At 36.5% G+C, this 19,089-nt stretch overlaps 3 protein-coding genes across 3 annotated transcripts in view; 2 read left to right on the forward strand and 1 right to left on the reverse strand.

Annotated features, from left to right (window-relative positions):
* LOC309493687 (piggyBac transposable element-derived protein 4-like) overlaps window positions 1–1,501 on the reverse strand; it is a 203,653-nt gene extending 202,152 nt beyond the window's left edge. The window contains exon 1 of the mRNA XM_082162884.1: window positions 493–1,501. Coding sequence (XP_082019010.1) covers window positions 493–635 — 143 coding nt within the window. The 5' untranslated portion in view covers window positions 636–1,501. The remainder of the gene's footprint in view (window positions 1–492) is intronic.
* LOC309493754 (polymeric immunoglobulin receptor-like) overlaps window positions 1–4,523 on the forward strand; it is a 140,074-nt gene extending 135,551 nt beyond the window's left edge. Inside the window, exons 4-7 of the mRNA XM_082162981.1 lie at window positions 3,608–3,778; window positions 3,878–3,964; window positions 4,100–4,155; window positions 4,258–4,523. Coding sequence (XP_082019107.1) covers window positions 3,608–3,778; window positions 3,878–3,964; window positions 4,100–4,155; window positions 4,258–4,446 — 503 coding nt within the window. The 3' untranslated portion in view covers window positions 4,447–4,523. The remainder of the gene's footprint in view (window positions 1–3,607; window positions 3,779–3,877; window positions 3,965–4,099; window positions 4,156–4,257) is intronic.
* LOC309493640 (uncharacterized protein) overlaps window positions 2,053–19,089 on the forward strand; it is a 544,011-nt gene continuing 526,974 nt past the window's right edge. Inside the window, exons 1-2 of the mRNA XM_082162808.1 lie at window positions 2,053–2,251; window positions 2,354–2,683. Of these exons, the coding sequence (XP_082018934.1) occupies window positions 2,197–2,251; window positions 2,354–2,683 (385 nt within the window). The 5' untranslated portion in view covers window positions 2,053–2,196. The remainder of the gene's footprint in view (window positions 2,252–2,353; window positions 2,684–19,089) is intronic.

Raw genomic sequence — 19,089 nt, forward strand, 5'->3', positions numbered from 1 at the left:
CAAATGCAGGTCATATGCATGCACTCAGTGTAAGGACAGAAACCATAACACAAAAATAATCATTGGACTATGTGCATTATTCACACTGTAACACAAACAAATGCAGGTCATATGCATGCACTCAGTGTAAGGACAGAAACCATAACACAAAAATAATCATTGGACTATGTGCATTATTCACACTATAACACAAACAAATGCAGGTCATATGCATGCACTCAGTGTAAGGAAAGAAACCATGACACAAAAAATAATAATTGAACAGCTGGGTGAGTTTTGTATTGGCTTATTGGATACCTTATTGCCAATAACTCCAACTTCTTTTCAATACTATTTCATTGGACTATGTGTATTATTCAAATCGCGACACAGATACGCAAACAAAACTTCAAAGATGTTCAGAGCCCACGATAATGATGCACGATATCCTTCACAAATAATACAACTTCAGAAAAAAAAAATCACGATTGTAAATGAAGAAATACTACTTACGCGTCAAAATCCGGGTCCTCTCTTGCTGCAAATGCAGCCTCAAAAACTGAATCATAGCTTTCATCACTGTCCTCCACGTCGCTGAGTCGATCCAGTTCCTCCAAAACTGCCTCAGCACCAACAAATAGCCTCTTGGACGTCATTTTCAACAATGAGTGAGTGAGCACGACGCGTCCAAACTGTGCGCCGCAGAATATTTCATACTCTGAGGTAAAATTGCGCGCTGAATATCTCAGACTCTGGTTGGTTTAGAAGAAAGGTGTGTTCACGACATCTTCATGTAATGCTGAGATCATTAGCTTTCCAATGATGCGTAGTTCGTCATCATCCGTCGGCGATAACATATCATGTGGATCGTGGATAACATATCATGTGGATCGTATGAAAACAATGACTTATTTCCTGCATTACTAAATGAGACATAACGGTGGATTATTTCTCAAGCGAAACTCACATAAAGGTGAAAATAGACTCATTTTGAAGAGATCAGTCTAAGGTCAAAGTCTGTGTATCTTTTTGACTACTTTTAGCTCAGACATGCTGTAATTGGAGATGAAATGCAACGTTTCTCCTAGTTTGTTTACAAATATCAAAGATGTACTTTGCGACTCATTCTGCAATCATTTGATCTGTTGTATTATGTCAACTAAATAAACCATATAGCAAAAATCTTGAGAAAGAAAGCTTTTGTTTGATATATGACTTGCCTTTGTTCATCAAATTTGACCAATGCCATCAATATTCAAATTCATAATCACACTTACTTTTGATCGGTATTTCGGTTGCGGGTGGATGAATTTAAACATTTAAATGATGCGATATGTAAAATGAATTAAAAAATTATGGTTTTGTGTGAAAAGTAGAGGGTCTAAGCTTTGTAATGATAACACATATGACTGTTAATGTTTCATCAGGACCTTTAAATATTAAAGGACGATCGTAATAACGATCTTAATTACGCAATTCAAGGACGGTACCGGGTTTACGACCTTAACAGGTTAATCACGACCAGGAGATCTTCCCGAGCAGTTCTCAGGGAATCTCTTCCAAGAAGCAAGGCCGGAGGATCTCAGACACATTCCATTGAGAATCCCACCAGAAAACACGGATACAACAGTTTTTATAGAATCAAGACAACAAATAAGATTATAGTGACTAACATGTCACCTTCAATATGATTGGATCAATTGGTTCAAAAGCCCCAAACTTTTCCCTCTGTCACTGGCACAAGCAAACTCTGTTTTTGTGATTACTTATCACAAGGTTTGAGAACTTGTAATCTATCTAGTTTCACTTTCCCTAATTTTTATTTATATATACACACAGACACACACACACACACACACTCAAAGACACAAGTTTCCCCCAAAGAGTTTGGAAACATTTAAAAGCATATGAATGTCGTTCCTGCAAGAAAAACAAATGTTAGTTGATTAAGTTGATCAAGTTGATTCATTAAAAAATCCATCACAGCAGAAAGAAGAGGAAAAAAACTTCACTCACACCAGTCTGCACAACGCTCACACCGCCCTGCACACACTCGCTCAACAATCACATCGGAAGTGAGAGAGAAAGAGTGTGTGTGTGTGTGTGTGTGTGTGTGTGTGTGTGTGTGCGCGAGAGTGTGTGAGTGAGAGAGAGACAGAGAGAGAGAGAGAGATCTTCATAACACAGGCCACCAGCGGCTCACAGATAAAGCAGAAAATGATCCAGATCTGTGATCATAAACTTCTCATATTTCTCCTGCTCATCATGTCAGGTAAGAGTTTATTCTGTGTTTCTGGGTCTTTCTAAAACAGCACCTGTTCTCAATCAGGTCCATGTTCGCTCTGAGCTGAGTTTCTCTCTCTTATGTTTTTAGTCTTGCCGTGTGAGATGAAGGAGATCTTGACTTTCACTGGTTATAAAGGAGGAAAAGTTGAAATACGCTGTCCCTATGAGTCTAGATATGAAGAGAAGAATAAGTATCTCTGCAGAGGAGAGTGTCCAGTACTCAATAAAGACATTCCTGTTGAATCTGGATTTCCAGCTAAAGACAGGAGATTCTCTCTGACCGATGACAGAACGACCCACATCTTCACCGTCACCATCACTGATCTGAGAACAGAGGATCAAGGCAAATACTGGTGTGGTGTGAAGATACTTCTACAACATGATAAATACACAGAGGTTTACCTGCAAATTAAACCTGGTAAGTCAGAATATTCTGTATGAGTGAAGTGGACAGTGCACATAGATATGGTGTAAAACACATATAATCATTACTAATATATCAGTAACATTAGAGAGGTCTGTGTGTGTGTCTGAGAGAGCGTTGTATCACCTGTTGTAAAAATGTAAAGAGGCGAGATAATAGAAACCACATTATCCTCTGCAGATGATGATGAGCGAGTGTTCACACCACAGACACTGACCAGCATCACTTCCTCACACACAACACTGTCTCAGTTATGGAGAAATCGCTCATTCAAAACACAAAGTAGACATTATCTGTACACAAAAGTTCAGGACTTTATGCAGTAAAATACATTTTCATTTTATATTTATTCTGTTATCAAGCTTTGTTAACAGTGAAGTCGTTCACACCAAAACACAGCTGACATGATTTACATTAGATTAGATTGAATCTGATAAAACAGCCCATACTGTCACTATAACAGAGACTCAATGATGGACATCAGTACTGCTGTGCCATAAAGAGTTTTTGGGATATTAAATCTCTAATTTACTATGGTAAGATGCTATCAGCCTTTTGAACTTATTTTCAAGATCATCATCTGATTGTAAAATTATAAATGATGATTTGTTTGTTGTTTGCAGTCTAGAATACTATAATTAACAAGTGTTGCTGGTCACACACACAGCATTATATTTGCACCACACTCTTGACATCAGTGAAGCGTTAATAACAGCTGTTTCATATAAAGTTCAAAGTGGTCACATGACTGGCCACAATATGACTTCTTCTGAAATGCATGCTCAATATATGCAAGCAAACAATCTTAAATAGTTTTTATTTTGCAATAACTGCATACAGACTGTCATTTAGATTTCTACTGTCATCATCTATATATTATGTATCATAAATTAAACCCAATGTTTATTTGTGCTTCAGACATATCAGAGAGGAGGTCACGTAAACCAACCACAACAGCTTCAGATCACATGACTAAACCAGCAACTGAAGATAATGAATCCATCAGACCCGTCACATCTTCAACCTCATCACTACCACCTTCATCTTCATCTTTACCACCTTCATCATTATCACCAAAATTACAACTAGGTACATATTCTGTTACTTACAACAATCCAACTCTCCAGATTTCCTTAGAAACAGCACATTTGGGATTATTTTCATCTGTTTTTCATGGTTTTTCAACAGTCAACATTATGGCATCGGTTATGGTGATAATGATGGTGTTTGGATTGTCATTGTTTGCTTATTTCAGTTTGAGACAAAAGAGACAAGGTAAAACTGTCTTTCTCTCTGTCAAAAACACATTATTTTATATGCTTAGCTATTTTTCACCTTATAGGCCTATATAACATTTTCATAACTGGACTTTCACATCCCATTTTGTCCCAATCTGGTGTCCTGAAACAGGAGTGTGGATGAAAGGTGTCGCTCATTTCTCGGCTGAAAACCTGCTGACTGAAAAAGTGAGTTTCATTATGTTTGAGTTTGTAACCGTTAACTTGTGGATGCTAATCATCTTTCCTGTTGACCATGTCCTTGCTTATCTCTTTCTTCTCTTGTTTCAGGACACACACACTGTCTGTCATTATGAAGAGATCATGTGCACAAACACTCATGCTGGCTACAGTTTGGGCCTTCCAGTGTTTGGTGAACACGACGCCTCTGATTCTCTCACCTATTCAACGGTCATATTTCAAACTATAGATCATTCAGACAGGACTTCAGTACGGCAGGAAATAAATGCAACTAGTTAGTCCATGATGACCTTTTAAAACTGAGTGACACTGTTTGGTTACATGTCTGAATCCATGAGCATTTTCGCTGTTAAAAACATGACACACTCAAAAAAATACCTCATCAGTCGAATGTATATTAATCATGTGGCAAATTTCCACATAAAATGATTACATTAATAAAGCTGTATGTAATCATGTCTGTTGGATGTAATCAAACTATTTATATTTGAATTATCACAATTACATTGACCTAATGTAATTTTCTTGAAAATTAAACTCAACTATTAGGGATGGGGCCGATCCGATCCAGTATCGGTATCGGACCCAATACCAGCGCAATTCACGTATCGGATTTTCCCGATCCAACCTGCGGAGATATCTGATATTCATGAGTCATGTCTGCGCTTTAAAGTTGTCTGCTGAAATCCAAAAGTGATTACCGCCGACTAGTCTGCTAGCTGGCTGCAAACTGCGGAATGGATTCCCTGAATGGAGGCCCGGCTCAATGAGACACAGAGTTATGAGACACGCCCCCGCTCAGGAAATCCATTCCGCAGTTTGCGACTAGCCAACAACGTCCGCTGTGTGGAAATACTTCACACTGGAAACACCGCAGAGCAAGACAGCAAAATGCAATGTTTGGGAAGCCATATTCAGAGCTCGTTGAAGCTCCCTCGCGTCGTACAACCATAGACTGTAAAAAATATGGACAAAGCGTCTGTGACGTCACCCATAGACTTCTGAAGAACGGTTTTGAGGCCGTTTATGGGGGGTATGGGCGGCGCCATATTTCAATACAAATGTTCAGAAAGGATAACTTACAGGTATGATGTGTTGTGTCAGATCATGGCCGAGACGTCAAATTTCAGGAATTCCACTCGGCGCAGCCTATGCTCGTTGTCAGCTGTCAATCAAGCTGTCAATCGCGCCCTTATTTGTCATACATTTTATATCTAAATACGATCTAAACTAACGAGTTAGAAAAAAATTCACCCCCCTCACAGTTGTCAGGCACTCGGAACCTATCGAAAAATACAATAAAAGTCCATGGGACCAACCTGTAAAAACATGAATTTATGCTGTGAAAACGGACATTTTAATATGGGGGCTATGGACATTTGCTCCCTTTTGGGACCTTCCCCTAGCGGATTTTCGATGTATTGCAGTTTTTCGCACTTCCGGGTAGGCTTCATTTTTCAGATTAGAATGTTGCCGCTTGCGTACAACACAACGAACGCAAACATTTAAAAAAGAAACACGTTACTGTGCGTTCACACCAAACACGAATAGCGCGTCAAATTCGCGTCTAGTTGGACGCTTGAATATTTTGAATCCATTCGTGCATCCAGAGACAATTGACGCGCATAAAAAGCAAACGTTTGAAGCGAAATTGACGCGCGTCTGAGGTTTGTCTGTTTGCAAGATGCTGATGTTGATCGAGCATTCATCGAGAGAGTTAATGTTACCGCATCGGAGCGAGGATCACTTTTCAGATAGTGTGTGTGTAAGATATTTACACTTGCTATAGTTGGGGGACTCGGACTCGGACTCGAGTCCGTACTCGAGTCCAATTTTGAATGAACTCGGACTTCCCACATGGAAAGAACCTATATGTGGATATATGCACATATATGAAACCTATATGCAGCATATATGTGCATATATGCACATATATTCTGCATATATACAGCATATATGCACATATATGATAATATATATGCTGCATATATGCGTATGCCACATATAGGCAAAACTGAGGTGCATATATGTGCATATACAGGCCATATAGGTCTCCTGTATTGCTTCTTTATATCCACATATAAGCCCTATATACAAGATATGCCTCCTAGCTCATGGCAGGATGGTCATTTTGTAGCTCATATCTCACTTTGGCAACTGTCATACATGATGCCTAGCTCTGATAGGCACATCTATCTATTCGAAGCTCACAGAGCTGAGAAGATCAAAAAGATATATTTTTTTTTCTGTTCAGTTTTTTGTCTTATTTTTGTTCTTGTACTATTTGATTGTTGTTAAGTAAATAAATGATGTACATTTCTACATTTTGGGCTTTTATTTATGTTGCCTACACTGTAAAAAAAGTGTAATTTTACAGGTAATGGTCTTTTTTTTTTTTACAGGATTTTACCATTTTGTCATTATAGTGAATGCCTGTTATTTTACATATTTACTGTAATTTAAGGTCCACTATTAAATTTACAGGTAATTGATTGTATTTTGGTTTTACATCAATTTTACGTTTTTTTAAAAGGAACTTGTCTGTATTTTTACAAAGTAATATTTTACAGATTTTTTCTGTGAAATTAGAAAACAAAGAAAAGAAGGTATAACTGCAGAAATCTGCATCTATTCAATATGTTGTCCTTACAGATTATTAAGCATGTGGGGGTTAAAGTGAGTTTTTTAAGGTTAAATAATAGTATTTGTACATAGTAGCCTTAGCCTACCCTACATAGGCTACAGTAGGCCTGTATTGAATTATTTTTTATTGCATAGGCTATAGTCTTTTAATTTTTTAATTCTTGCAAATAGATAGTTCTTGCAAATAGATGCTCATTTTGATCATTATTTCATTGTCTTATTCTCCCATAATTTCATGTATATTTTATTAATATTTTTCCAAATCTCCGTTGCTGCACATTCAGGGCTTTGTGTGTGTGTGTGTGTGTGTGTGTGTGTGTGTGTGTGTGTGTGTGTGTGTGTGTGTGTGTGTGCGTGTGCGTGCGCGCGCTATGATGCAGATTCAAATTCGCCCCCATTACGTTTCCGCTGTTTAGTCCCGCCCACAACGGTTAGCTGTTCAGTCGAGTTTGGAATGGATCTGTAAGCGGGAGATTTGAATTCTACTCTCGTGAAGTGGATTTTGAGATTAACAGTGGTTCAAAGCAATCGTATTCGTCGAGAGCAGCCGTGAGCTGGAGCTCTGTTGTCAGTCAGTCCGTTTGGATCACTGATCTATATAATGTCATATAGATCAATGGTTTGGATTCTTCGGAAATAACGCCCTTTTCAGTGAGCCTGGTTCGTCGCAGCGGGTGCGGTAAAGTAGGTTTTATGTTGGACATTCGTTAGACATTCGCCAAGCAAATTAAGGGACTGTCTCAAAACTGCACACACACACACACACACACAAATAAGCATTCCAAGGTGCGAAACCACGCAAAGCATACTAATAAAATGTAAAGATGTGAATTAAGTGGACAACCTATTTTTTGTCAAATAGGCTTAGATAGTTTTAAGCTGTGCATGGGATATTCACTATGAATGGGTACATGGTTATTACATTGTACTCCCAAAATTTCATTTTATCTTATAGAAACAGGTGATATCACACCACCTGGAATGTATTCACCAACCCTTGGAGCACACCATACATGACTTGAATTTGGAAAATGTCATTTAGTCTATTTCTAATGATTTTTCGAAATACGCAAATCTATATAACTTCCTGGTCATGTGACCTGATGATGTCACACCACCTGGGATTTATTCACCAACCCTTGGAGCACACCATACATGACTTGAATTTGGAAAATGTAATTTAGTCTATTTTTAATGATTTTTTGAAATACGCAAATCTATATAACTTCCTGGTCATGTGACCTGATGATGTCACACCACCTGGGATTTATTCACCAACCGTTGGAGCACACCATACACGACTTGGATTTAGGAAATGTCAATTTGTCTATTTTTAATGAATTTTTGAAATCCGCAAATCTATATAACTTCCTGGTCATGTGACCTGATGATGTCACACCACATGTAATGTATTCACCAACCCTTGGAGCATACCATACATGACTTGGATTTGGAAAATGTCATTTCGTCAATTTTTTATGATTTTTTGAAATACGCAAATCTATATAACTTCCTGGTCATGTGACCTGATGATGTCACACCACCTGGGATTTATTCACCAACCCTTGGAGCACACCATACACGACTTGGATTTAGAAAATGTCATTTCGTCAATTTTTTATGAATTTTTGAAATCCGCAAATCTATATAACTTCCTGGTCATGTGACCTGATGATGTCACACCACATGTAATGTATTCACTAACCCTTGGAGCACACCATACACGACTTGGATTTGGAAAATGTAATTTAGTCAATTTTTAATGAATTTTTGAAATACGCAAATCTATATAACTTCCTGGTCATGTGACCTGATGATGTCACACCACATGTAATGTATTCACCAACCCTTGGAGCACACCATACACGACTTGGATTTGGAAAATGTCATTTAGTCTATTTTTAATGATTTTTCGAAATACGCAAATCTATATAACTTCCTGGTCATGTGACCTGATGATGTCACACCACCTGGGATTTATTCACCAACCCTTGGAGCACACCATACATGACTTGAATTTGGAAAATGTAATTTAGTCTATTTTTAATGATTTTTTGAAATACGCAAATCTATATAACTTCCTGGTCATGTGACCTGATGATGTCACACCACCTGGGATTTATTCACCAACCGTTGGAGCACACCATACACGACTTGGATTTAGAAAATGTCAATTTGTCTATTTTTAATGAATTTTTGAAATCCGCAAATCTATATAACTTCCTGGTCATGTGACCTGATGATGTCACACCACATGTAATGTATTCACCAACCCTTGGAGCACACCATACATGACTTGGATTTGGAAAATGTCATTTAGTCAATTTTTAATGAATTTTTGAAATACGCAAATCTATATAACTTCCTGGTCATGTGACCTGATGATGTCACACCACATGTAATGTATTCACCAACCCTTGGAGCACACCATACACGACTTGGATTTGGAAAATGTAATTTAGTCAATTTTTTATGAATTTTTGAAATACGCAAATCTATATAACTTCCTGGTCATGTGACCTGATGATGTCACACCACATGTAATGTATTCACCAACCCTTGGAGCACACCATACACGACTTGGATTTGGAAAATGTAATTTAGTCAATTTTTAATGAATTCTTGAAATACGCAAATCTATATAACTTCCTGGTCATGTGACCTGATGATGTCACACCACATGTAATGTATTCACTAACCCTTGGAGCACACCATACACGACTTGGATTTGGAAAATGTCATTTCGTCAATTTTTAATGAATTTTTGAAATACGCAAATCTATATAACTTCCTGGTCATGTGACCTGATGATGTCACACCACTTGGAATGTATTCACCAACCCTTGGAGCACACCATACACGACTTGGATTTGGAAAATGTAATTTAGTCAATTTTTAATGAATTTTTGAAATATGCAAATCTATATAACTTCCTGGTCATGTGACCTGATGATGTCACACCACTTGGAATGTATTCACCAACCCTTGGAGCACACCATACACGACTTGGATTTGGAAAATGTCATTTCGTAAATTTTTTATGATTTTTTGAAATCCGCAAATCTATATAACTTCCTGGTCATGTGACCTGATGATGTCACACCACATGTAATGTATTCACTAACCCTTGGAGCACACCATACACGACTTGGATTTGGAAAATGTCATTTCGTAAATTTTTTATGATTTTTTGAAATCCGCAAATCTATATAACTTCCTGGTCATGTGACCTGATGATGTCACATCACATGTAATGTATTCACCAACCCTTGGAGCACACCATACACGACTTGGATTTGGAAAATGTCATTTCGTCAATTTTTTATGATTTTTTGAAATACGCAAATCTATATAACTTCCTGGTCATGTGACCTGATGATGTCACACCACCTGGGATTTATTCACCAACCCTTGGAGCACACCATACATGACTTGGATTTAGAAAATGTCATTTCGTAAATTTTTTATGATTTTTTGAAATACGCAAATCTATATAACTTCCTGGTCATGTGACCTGATGATGTCACACCACATGTAATGTATTCACCAACCCTTGGAGCACACCATACACGACTTGGATTTGGAAAATGTAATTTAGTCAATTTTTTATGAATTTTTGAAATACGCAAATCTATATAACTTCCTGGTCATGTGACCTGATGATGTCACACCACATGTAATGTATTCACCAACCCTTGGAGCACACCATACACGACTTGGATTTGGAAAATGTAATTTAGTCAATTTTTAATGAATTCTTGAAATACGCAAATCTATATAACTTCCTGGTCATGTGACCTGATGATGTCACACCACATGTAATGTATTCACTAACCCTTGGAGCACACCATACACGACTTGGATTTGGAAAATGTCATTTCGTAAATTTTTTATGATTTTTTGAAATCCGCAAATCTATATAACTTCCTGGTCATGTGACCTGATGATGTCACACCACATGTAATGTATTCACCAACCCTTGGAGCACACCATACACGACTTGGATTTGGAAAATGTCATTTCGTCAATTTTTTATGATTTTTTGAAATACGCAAATCTATATAACTTCCTGGTCATGTGACCTGATGATGTCACACCACCTGGGATTTATTCACCAACCCTTGGAGCACACCATACATGACTTGGATTTAGAAAATGTCATTTCGTAAATTTTTTATGATTTTTTGAAATCCGCAAATCTATATAACTTCCTGGTCATGTGACCTGATGATGTCACACCACATGTAATGTATTCACCAACCCTTGGAGCACACCATACACGACTTGGATTTAGAAAATGTCATTTCGTCAATTTTTAATGAATTTTTGAAATCCGCAAATCTATATAACTTCCTGGTCATGTGACCTGATGATGTCACACCACATGTAATGTATTCACTAACCCTTGGAGCACACCATACACGACTTGGATTTGGAAAATGTAATTTAGTCAATTTTTAATGAATTTTTGAAATACGCAAATCTATATAACTTCCTGGTCATGTGACCTGATGATGTCACACCACATGTAATGTATTCACCAACCCTTGGAGCACACCATACACGACTTGGATTTGGAAAATGTAATTTAGTCAATTTTTTATGAATTTGTGAAATACGCAAATCTATATAACTTCCTGGTCATGTGACCTGATGATGTCACACCACATGTAATGTATTCACCAACCCTTGGAGCACACCATACACGACTTGGATTTGGAAAATGTAATTTAGTCAATTTTTAATGAATTTTTGAAATACGCAAATCTATATAACTTCCTGGTCATGTGACCTGATGATGTCACACCACATGTAATGTATTCACCAACCCTTGGAGCACACCATACACAACTTGGATTTGGAAAATGTCATTTCGTCAATTTTTAATGAATTTTTGAAATACACAAATCTATATAACTTCCTGGTCATGTGACCTGATGATGTCACACCACCTGGGATTTATTCACCAACCCTTGGAACATTTTTACAGGTTTTCAATTTTTAATTTTTTTCTAATTGATATTAAAAGAGGAATTTGACAAAGCTGTGAAATTAGATTGATTTCACAAGTAATGACCATTCACATTAAGAAATACATGTTTTGTCATATTTTCATAGAGGAAAAAGAAATTAAGTGCATACAGTTAGCTCATGACATCCCTTTATTGAAGAAAACATACAGAAGTTAAACAATCAAGAGATTTATTTAATTTTCGTCTGTTTCTTTAAATATTAACAAATGTGAACTTATGGTATTGGGATTTTGTAATATCACCATTATGTAGGCTAGTATAACAGTGAAAAAAGTAGTTGCATGTCTTATAACTGTAAAACCAAATGCTATATTTCAAAAGGCACCAGAGTTTTTACTAAAATGCAATTTTCATGTTAATAACATACACTGTAAAAAAAAATCCTAATTTTACAGAAAATAACTGTGATTTTTTGACGATCATTTTCTTTAATTTTAAATTGTACTCAAAACACTGTAAAATTACAAATAATATCTGTAAAATAAAAATTCAGCTGTTATTTTAGGTATTGTGACATTAATGACAAATTACAGTAATTCACATTTTTTATACAGAAAATTGATTGTATTTTTCATACAGTATTTTTTCTGTTTTCTTAAATTACATAAAAATGTATGTAAAATTACAAATATAATCTGTAATTTAACAGAAACAAAACAGTTAAATGATAAAATGGTCAAATGAGTGTCAGCTCCCCAAAAAACTGTAAAACATCCTAAATTAAATAAACTGAAAAACACTGTTATTTTACAGGTATTTCCTGAATAATCACGATCAAATACCTTCATTGTAAAAAAAAAATTGTAAAAAAAGGGTCAAATGACTGACAGCTGCGGCTGCCAAACAAAAACCATAAAATTAAAGTAAAATATTCGAATTTAAATAAACCGAAAAAACACTGTTATTTCACAGGTATTTCCTGTATTATTATGATCAAACACCTTCATTGTAAAAAAAATCGTACAAAAAGGGTCAAATGACTGGCAGCTGCGGCTGGCAAACAAAAACCATAAAATTAAAGTATAATATGCTAATTTAAATAAAGTGTAAAAAAATTTAAAATAAATTTGATGTCACCATGATTGAGATCAGCGTCTGCTTTAGTTGGGCTCATGACCCTTGAGTTTATAACTTTTATTTTTCTCTGGCTGCTTTAACTGTGTATTTGATACACGTTTGTTATAGCAATAAATACTGGAGAAAATATCAGATGATCTTGGTTAATCATTGATGATGTTATAGTCATCATATGATGATCTGATTCACTGATGTGTCAGTCAAATCTCTGAATATATTAGCTTAGATTACATAATATGTAGATGGAATTGAGCTTTTTTCAAAGTCTATAAATGTCTTAATTTTATACATGACCCTTGAAATATTGTGGCATCAGTATTATAACACTCTGGAAAAAAAAGATATATTGTACAGAAAAAGTTTTGAGCTGGTTCATTTTTTTAGTATAGAGACATCAAGAATCAACATATGAAACTCAACAATGGTGACAACCAACAAAGCCTTTTTGTGACTTTATAGTAATTCAGATTTTTTTTCATTGTCACCATTATTGTGATTCATACACTGATTATTGATGTCTGAGTGAGTCTATATGATCCTGTCAAAACATTTTCTGTACAATGACTTAATAAAATCTGAGTATCACAGCACTGCAAGATCTTCTATAGCAGTTTAATCATGCAAAATGAACAACTACTATTTAACCACTTAATCAGATATTTAATTTCAGGTAGTACTAATAAAGCAGGACACTACATAATGATTAGTATCACTAAAAAGTGATCAACATCATCTGATCTGAGGTTATCTTGGATTGCTACAATTACTAATATGCATCAGTGACACACAGTTAATGCAGCCAGAGAAACATTAAAGTTAAACACTAAAAGTTCAAGAGCCCAACTAAAGCAAACACTGATCTCCATCATGGTGACATCAAACTTTATTCTTTTCAATAAAACTTCAACTTCTAAACATCTGTTAATTCTCAATAAGAATGTTAGTATGAAAGAAATAAAGTCTGGATTGTAATAAGTGAAGATGCTGAGATCCTGAGAGATCTGGTAGTGTTTAATGTTCTGTTGGGGTTTAAAGTGTTTCTGTATGGTGTGTTTCGTGTGTCACCATTGTGTTGAAGAGTAGAGCCTGAGCTTCAGTCCAGGATGAGTAGAGAATCACTGATGATATGCTGCATGTTGCTTTATTTAACAGACAGTAACTGTGTAGTTGCTGATGCAGTGACGTATAGTAGGGCTGGGCGATTTAAATCGCGATATTGTTATGCGCATCTCGTCAGTAAAGCCGGTTCCTTGATTAGTAGTAAATCTCCATCACCTGTCAGATGGAGCGGCATTTAGGGCTGAGGAGATAATTAAGTAATTAATTTAGTGATGATTGAGCATTATTGAAGACACCTGATGTTAACAAGCAGAATCACTGAAGAAGAAAATCACAAATTGTAAGTTACCATTAAGGTGATGGGTGTTTGCTTTAGTTGGGCTCTAGACCATTATATGTTTACTTTAATATTTACTGTTGTTTGTCTGCTGTTATTGATTTATAACAGTTAAATGAACAAAGTAAAATGTTATCTTATAGTGTTGGTTATGTTTTGACAATCATGCTGTGATCTGAAAAAGGAAACTTACTGAGATAGTTTGGCTTAACTTGTTAGCTGCAGTTTAGTGATTCTTCAGCCTATGATTATCAGTACTTTACTTATAATTCAAAATATTTAATAAACATTGTTCTGATCAAAAGACAATCAGATAAATTCATTTAAAACACAGACATCAATAATCAGCCTGTGAATCTCAACAATGGTGACAATAATAAAGCATGTTGCAGTGGCTGGCACCAATCACAACTCATTAATGGCTCCCATCATGCATTGCGGTATGAATAAATTATGATCTGAATTGTCTATGTAATTTACTTTTCCTAATTGAATATTCTGCTCCTCACCATTGGTGAGATGCATAGACTGAATCTTGAAATCTGTGCTTAAAAGAATGTTTGTTTTTTAAACAACTTTTAAGAAATCCTTTATATTATATGAAAATTTCTGGGCATTTATGCAGATTCACTAACCAACAACATAAATCGAAGTCAGAAAGAAGGATTTTAATGAGTTCAGTGATCAGAAGTTCAAATGATGATTGTCATAACATAACCAACACCATCAGATCACTTTTTTTCTTTGTTCAACTGGTGATTATAATTCAGAAACAACAGACAAACAAAATCTAAAGTTAATAATATATGGGTCAAGAGCCCAACTAAAGCAACCATTGTATAACGGTAACTTACAATTTGTGATTTTCTCCTTCAGTGATTCTGCTTGTTAACATCAGGTGTCTTCAATAATGTTTAATCATCACTAAATGAATCACTTAATTATCTCATTAACTTAAACACTCTTGAGTGTGGACTGAGTTTTTGCTGTGTACAAAGAGCCGTAGTTAACTGACAAGCTGAGCCATATCGCATTAATTTTTTGCTGGCGATACGTCCGCGATATTAATGCGATATGGCTCAGCTTGTCAGTTAACTACGGTTCTTTGTAGTAAATGCCGCTCCATCTGAAAGCAGGTGATGGCGATTTACTACTAATCAAGGAACCGGCTTTACTGACGAGATGCGCATAACAATATCGCGATTTAAATCGCCCAGCCCTACCCAAAACTTATCTGGCCGCGTCACTCTCACTAGGAACCGGCAGGAATCAAGCACGTCTCCCCTGGAGTTCTTAAGCCTGTTTTATGCTTCTGCGTCGAACTGCCGCCGTAGCTACGTCGTAGGCTGTGTGTAGCGCGCGTACCCTACGGCGTACCCTGACGTGCACCTCTCCAAAAATGTAACAACGCGTCAATTCTACGCGGACACAAGCGCTGTGATTGGTCTGCCAGAACCCCTCCCTCGGGGTTTCACACGCTCCCTAGGTACGCGTCAACGCGGACAACGACACAGAAGTATAAATTAAAACCAACACGTTGCCTACGGCGTATAGGCTCCGGCGTAGGTCCGACGCAGAAGTATAATGAGGCCTTTAGTCTAGCCTCCCACTTATCAGCCAATCAAAAAAAAGAAAGGGGCTACACATTAGCCAATCAGAAAATAGCACTATTGTATCTGGGTAAGATTTAACGCAGCAACCAATGAAAAAAAAGCATATACTGGAATTGTTCATGTGATTCTGCTACAACGTCTTCCGAACGTTTCGTTCCCCCAGAGAAGAAACCACTCGAGCTCCGAGCATCACTTTGAGCACAGAGTAAGTCATGATCTCCTGTTTTAATGTTACAACAAATTCACAACTTGTTTGACACAAACAGTGACAACTTGACTGCTGTTAGAGAATGTTTCCCAGATAATCAGCATCAGTTTTTCATGAGTGTCTGTAACTTAGCCAGCAGTTTTACAGCCTGTTCACTGACAACACCTGCTCAGAACAAGTAGTCTAGGCCTAGTCATATTTTCGTTATCACACGATGACTGACATATTGTCACATTATAAACATCTCTCTCTCTCCAAATAGGCTTAATAATTTTATTAGCACTAAATAAATTAAAGTGTATTGCATAGTCGATATTATAGGTCACTTTTAAAATCATGTCATATTTTATAATTATATCCTGGCCATGGATGCATTAATCATTGCATCTGTCTTTCTCTTTCAAAGATATCAGGTAAAAAGTAATTAAGCATCCACTCATTCGCCCTGAGAGGAGAGGCCCCTAAAAAGACCAGGTTATAGGATGCTGGCCCAGAGAAGGGGGCGAAAAGGGTAGGCCCATTAGAGGAGGAGACAGAGGAGGAGACGCAGGTGCAGGTGGAAGGCAACAAGTCCAAAAAGGCAACAAACACTTACAATAAACAACACCAGTCATAATTTTTATCTCTCTCTCTTTCCCTCTCAAACACACACACGCACATGTGGAAATTGAATAAATTTGTATTTGGTATTTGAGCAATTATTAACAAAAACAAACACACTAATAATAATATTATTAATGAAACATCCCCATTTATGTGATGTATGTTGTTTTTTTGGTTAGTGTATTTATATTTATGCCACGTGTTTTTGTGTCATGTTAATATCAAGTCAATGTTTTCGTCACTTTTAGTTGATCTTTGAATAAACTGCACATGAGTTCTCAACTACAACTTGCCTCAGTGGACTACGTTACAAACACATGTGACTAGAAGTTTTGCCATGTATTTAAATTAAAACAATACTGATGCATCTTTTTAGATTTCCTTTGCCATATTATGAAGTAATCATATTTACTGAATAATTTCATTTATAATTCATTCCTCTACCTGAAGACCTGACCCTCCAGCTGTGGATAATCAACCAATACATGTTTATTTAAAGGTAGAGTTGGCAATTTATCATAAACACTATTTGTTATACTGGTTGAATCACTCTTCACATCCTGATAGCAATCAATAATAAAAAAAAAATATGTATACCTTCTGTGGAAATCTCAGGACCAAAACATTTTCTTTCAATCATTGCATTCGGTCCTATATGATGTCCTACCTGCCTGTCAACACATGTGTTTCCATACCTCGCACAGACGTCACACTGTAGACAGACGTCAGTCACAGAGCAGCACAAACGAAATAGTGGCCGCCTTTACAGTTACTCCAGAACCAAAACAACCAGCTCACCATGGCCTAACTGTAATAATGAGATGGCAACCAGTAGGGCTGGATGATTAATCGAAAAGTAATCGAAACCGAAATTCAGAGCCTGTAACCGACGTAATTTTACCAAGTCGGTTATTTCGTTTTTTTAATCCTATTAATATTTCCGCCTACTGTGTGTGTACTTTCCCCTTAAAACATATTACCGCGTGTGTAGTCACTTGACTCCGCCCCGTCCCTGAACGCGCGTCTATTTCGCTTCAAACGCTCGCTTACGCGCGTCCTATTCGCTTTGGACGCGCGAATGGATTCAAAATGTTTAAGCGTAGAACTAGACGCGAATTTGACGCTCTATTCGCGTTTGCTGTGAACGCAGCATAATGAACAGGCTGCGATGTCAAGATTGCAATGCTGGAATGTGTGTGTCAGAGAGAGAGAGGCACGGGCGCGATCGAACAGTGGAAACATAAAAACATCATTCGTCATTATAACATCAACGTCAATTTGTTCATACAGGACATCATTAAAACTGCAAAGTGTTCAGCCTACTTATATTTGTGTAAAACATTGTGCTTTTGTCAAACTGTAAACTCTTGTCAAACTGTAACCTACAACTGTCACCCAACCAAAATCACACACACACTGTGTACATTTTTTTAAATAAAATTTTCAAAAAGCAAAAATGATCTCATCTTTTGGACATTCATCATATTGCATTGGTTTTCATTTCTTGTCCTAAAACAGAGCACTAATCTTTTTATTTTTAAGTTACACATTCTACATTGATTAAAAAATAAAATCAAATGTTTTTAATGGTAGTATTATTTTATACAGAAATAAATTATTTATAATTCAGATGAGAAGTTAAAGTTAATTTAAATTTTAAGGAAACAAATATATTGATCTGAAATATAGCAAATTAATTTTAAATTCATTCAGGTTACCAAACATATCTCAAGGCCTTTTGAATAAAGGGTGGCAGTCTTTCATTATCAACTGTTGTTGTGGATATACTGGAGAAGTATTTGTTCTCCATTTGAGTGAGATGTTTTTATGTGGCTAATTGAGGAAAGTGCTTCCATATATTTTATTATTAGTAGTATTAGTTCAAGAATAAAATAAAGATATCGGATTGATATCGGTATCGGCAAATAGCCAAAGCTGCGGCATCGGTATCGTATCGGAAGTGAAAAAGTGGTATCGGGACATCCCTAACTCTTTCATTAGAAAAAATAACCATGAACGTATTTACAGTATAAGCCTTTTTTTTTAAAATAATCGTTCAATAATCGTAATTGAGGTAACTTGTTTGATTAATTGCGATTATGATTTTAGCCAAAATCGTCCAGCCCTAGCAACCAGTGACGTTCTACCAGGAGCTGTTCTCGTCTTCAGATTCAGATTTATGCGTTTCTGTCAACTTTATCAACGCTGAAATGAATCTGCAGCAGTCAGGTGGTACAACTAGAGCTCTATAAGTTGTTTACGCTCATTCTTATTGTAATTTAATGTGCTTTGAAACAGGTAAATTAACACCATCTCTCGTGACACTTTGCAGACTTTGCTCTGGCTGTT

Source organism: Leuciscus leuciscus (genome assembly GCF_965113295.1).
Source record: "Leuciscus leuciscus genome assembly, chromosome: 3".
NCBI classification, from domain to species: Eukaryota; Metazoa; Chordata; class Actinopteri; order Cypriniformes; family Leuciscidae; genus Leuciscus; species Leuciscus leuciscus.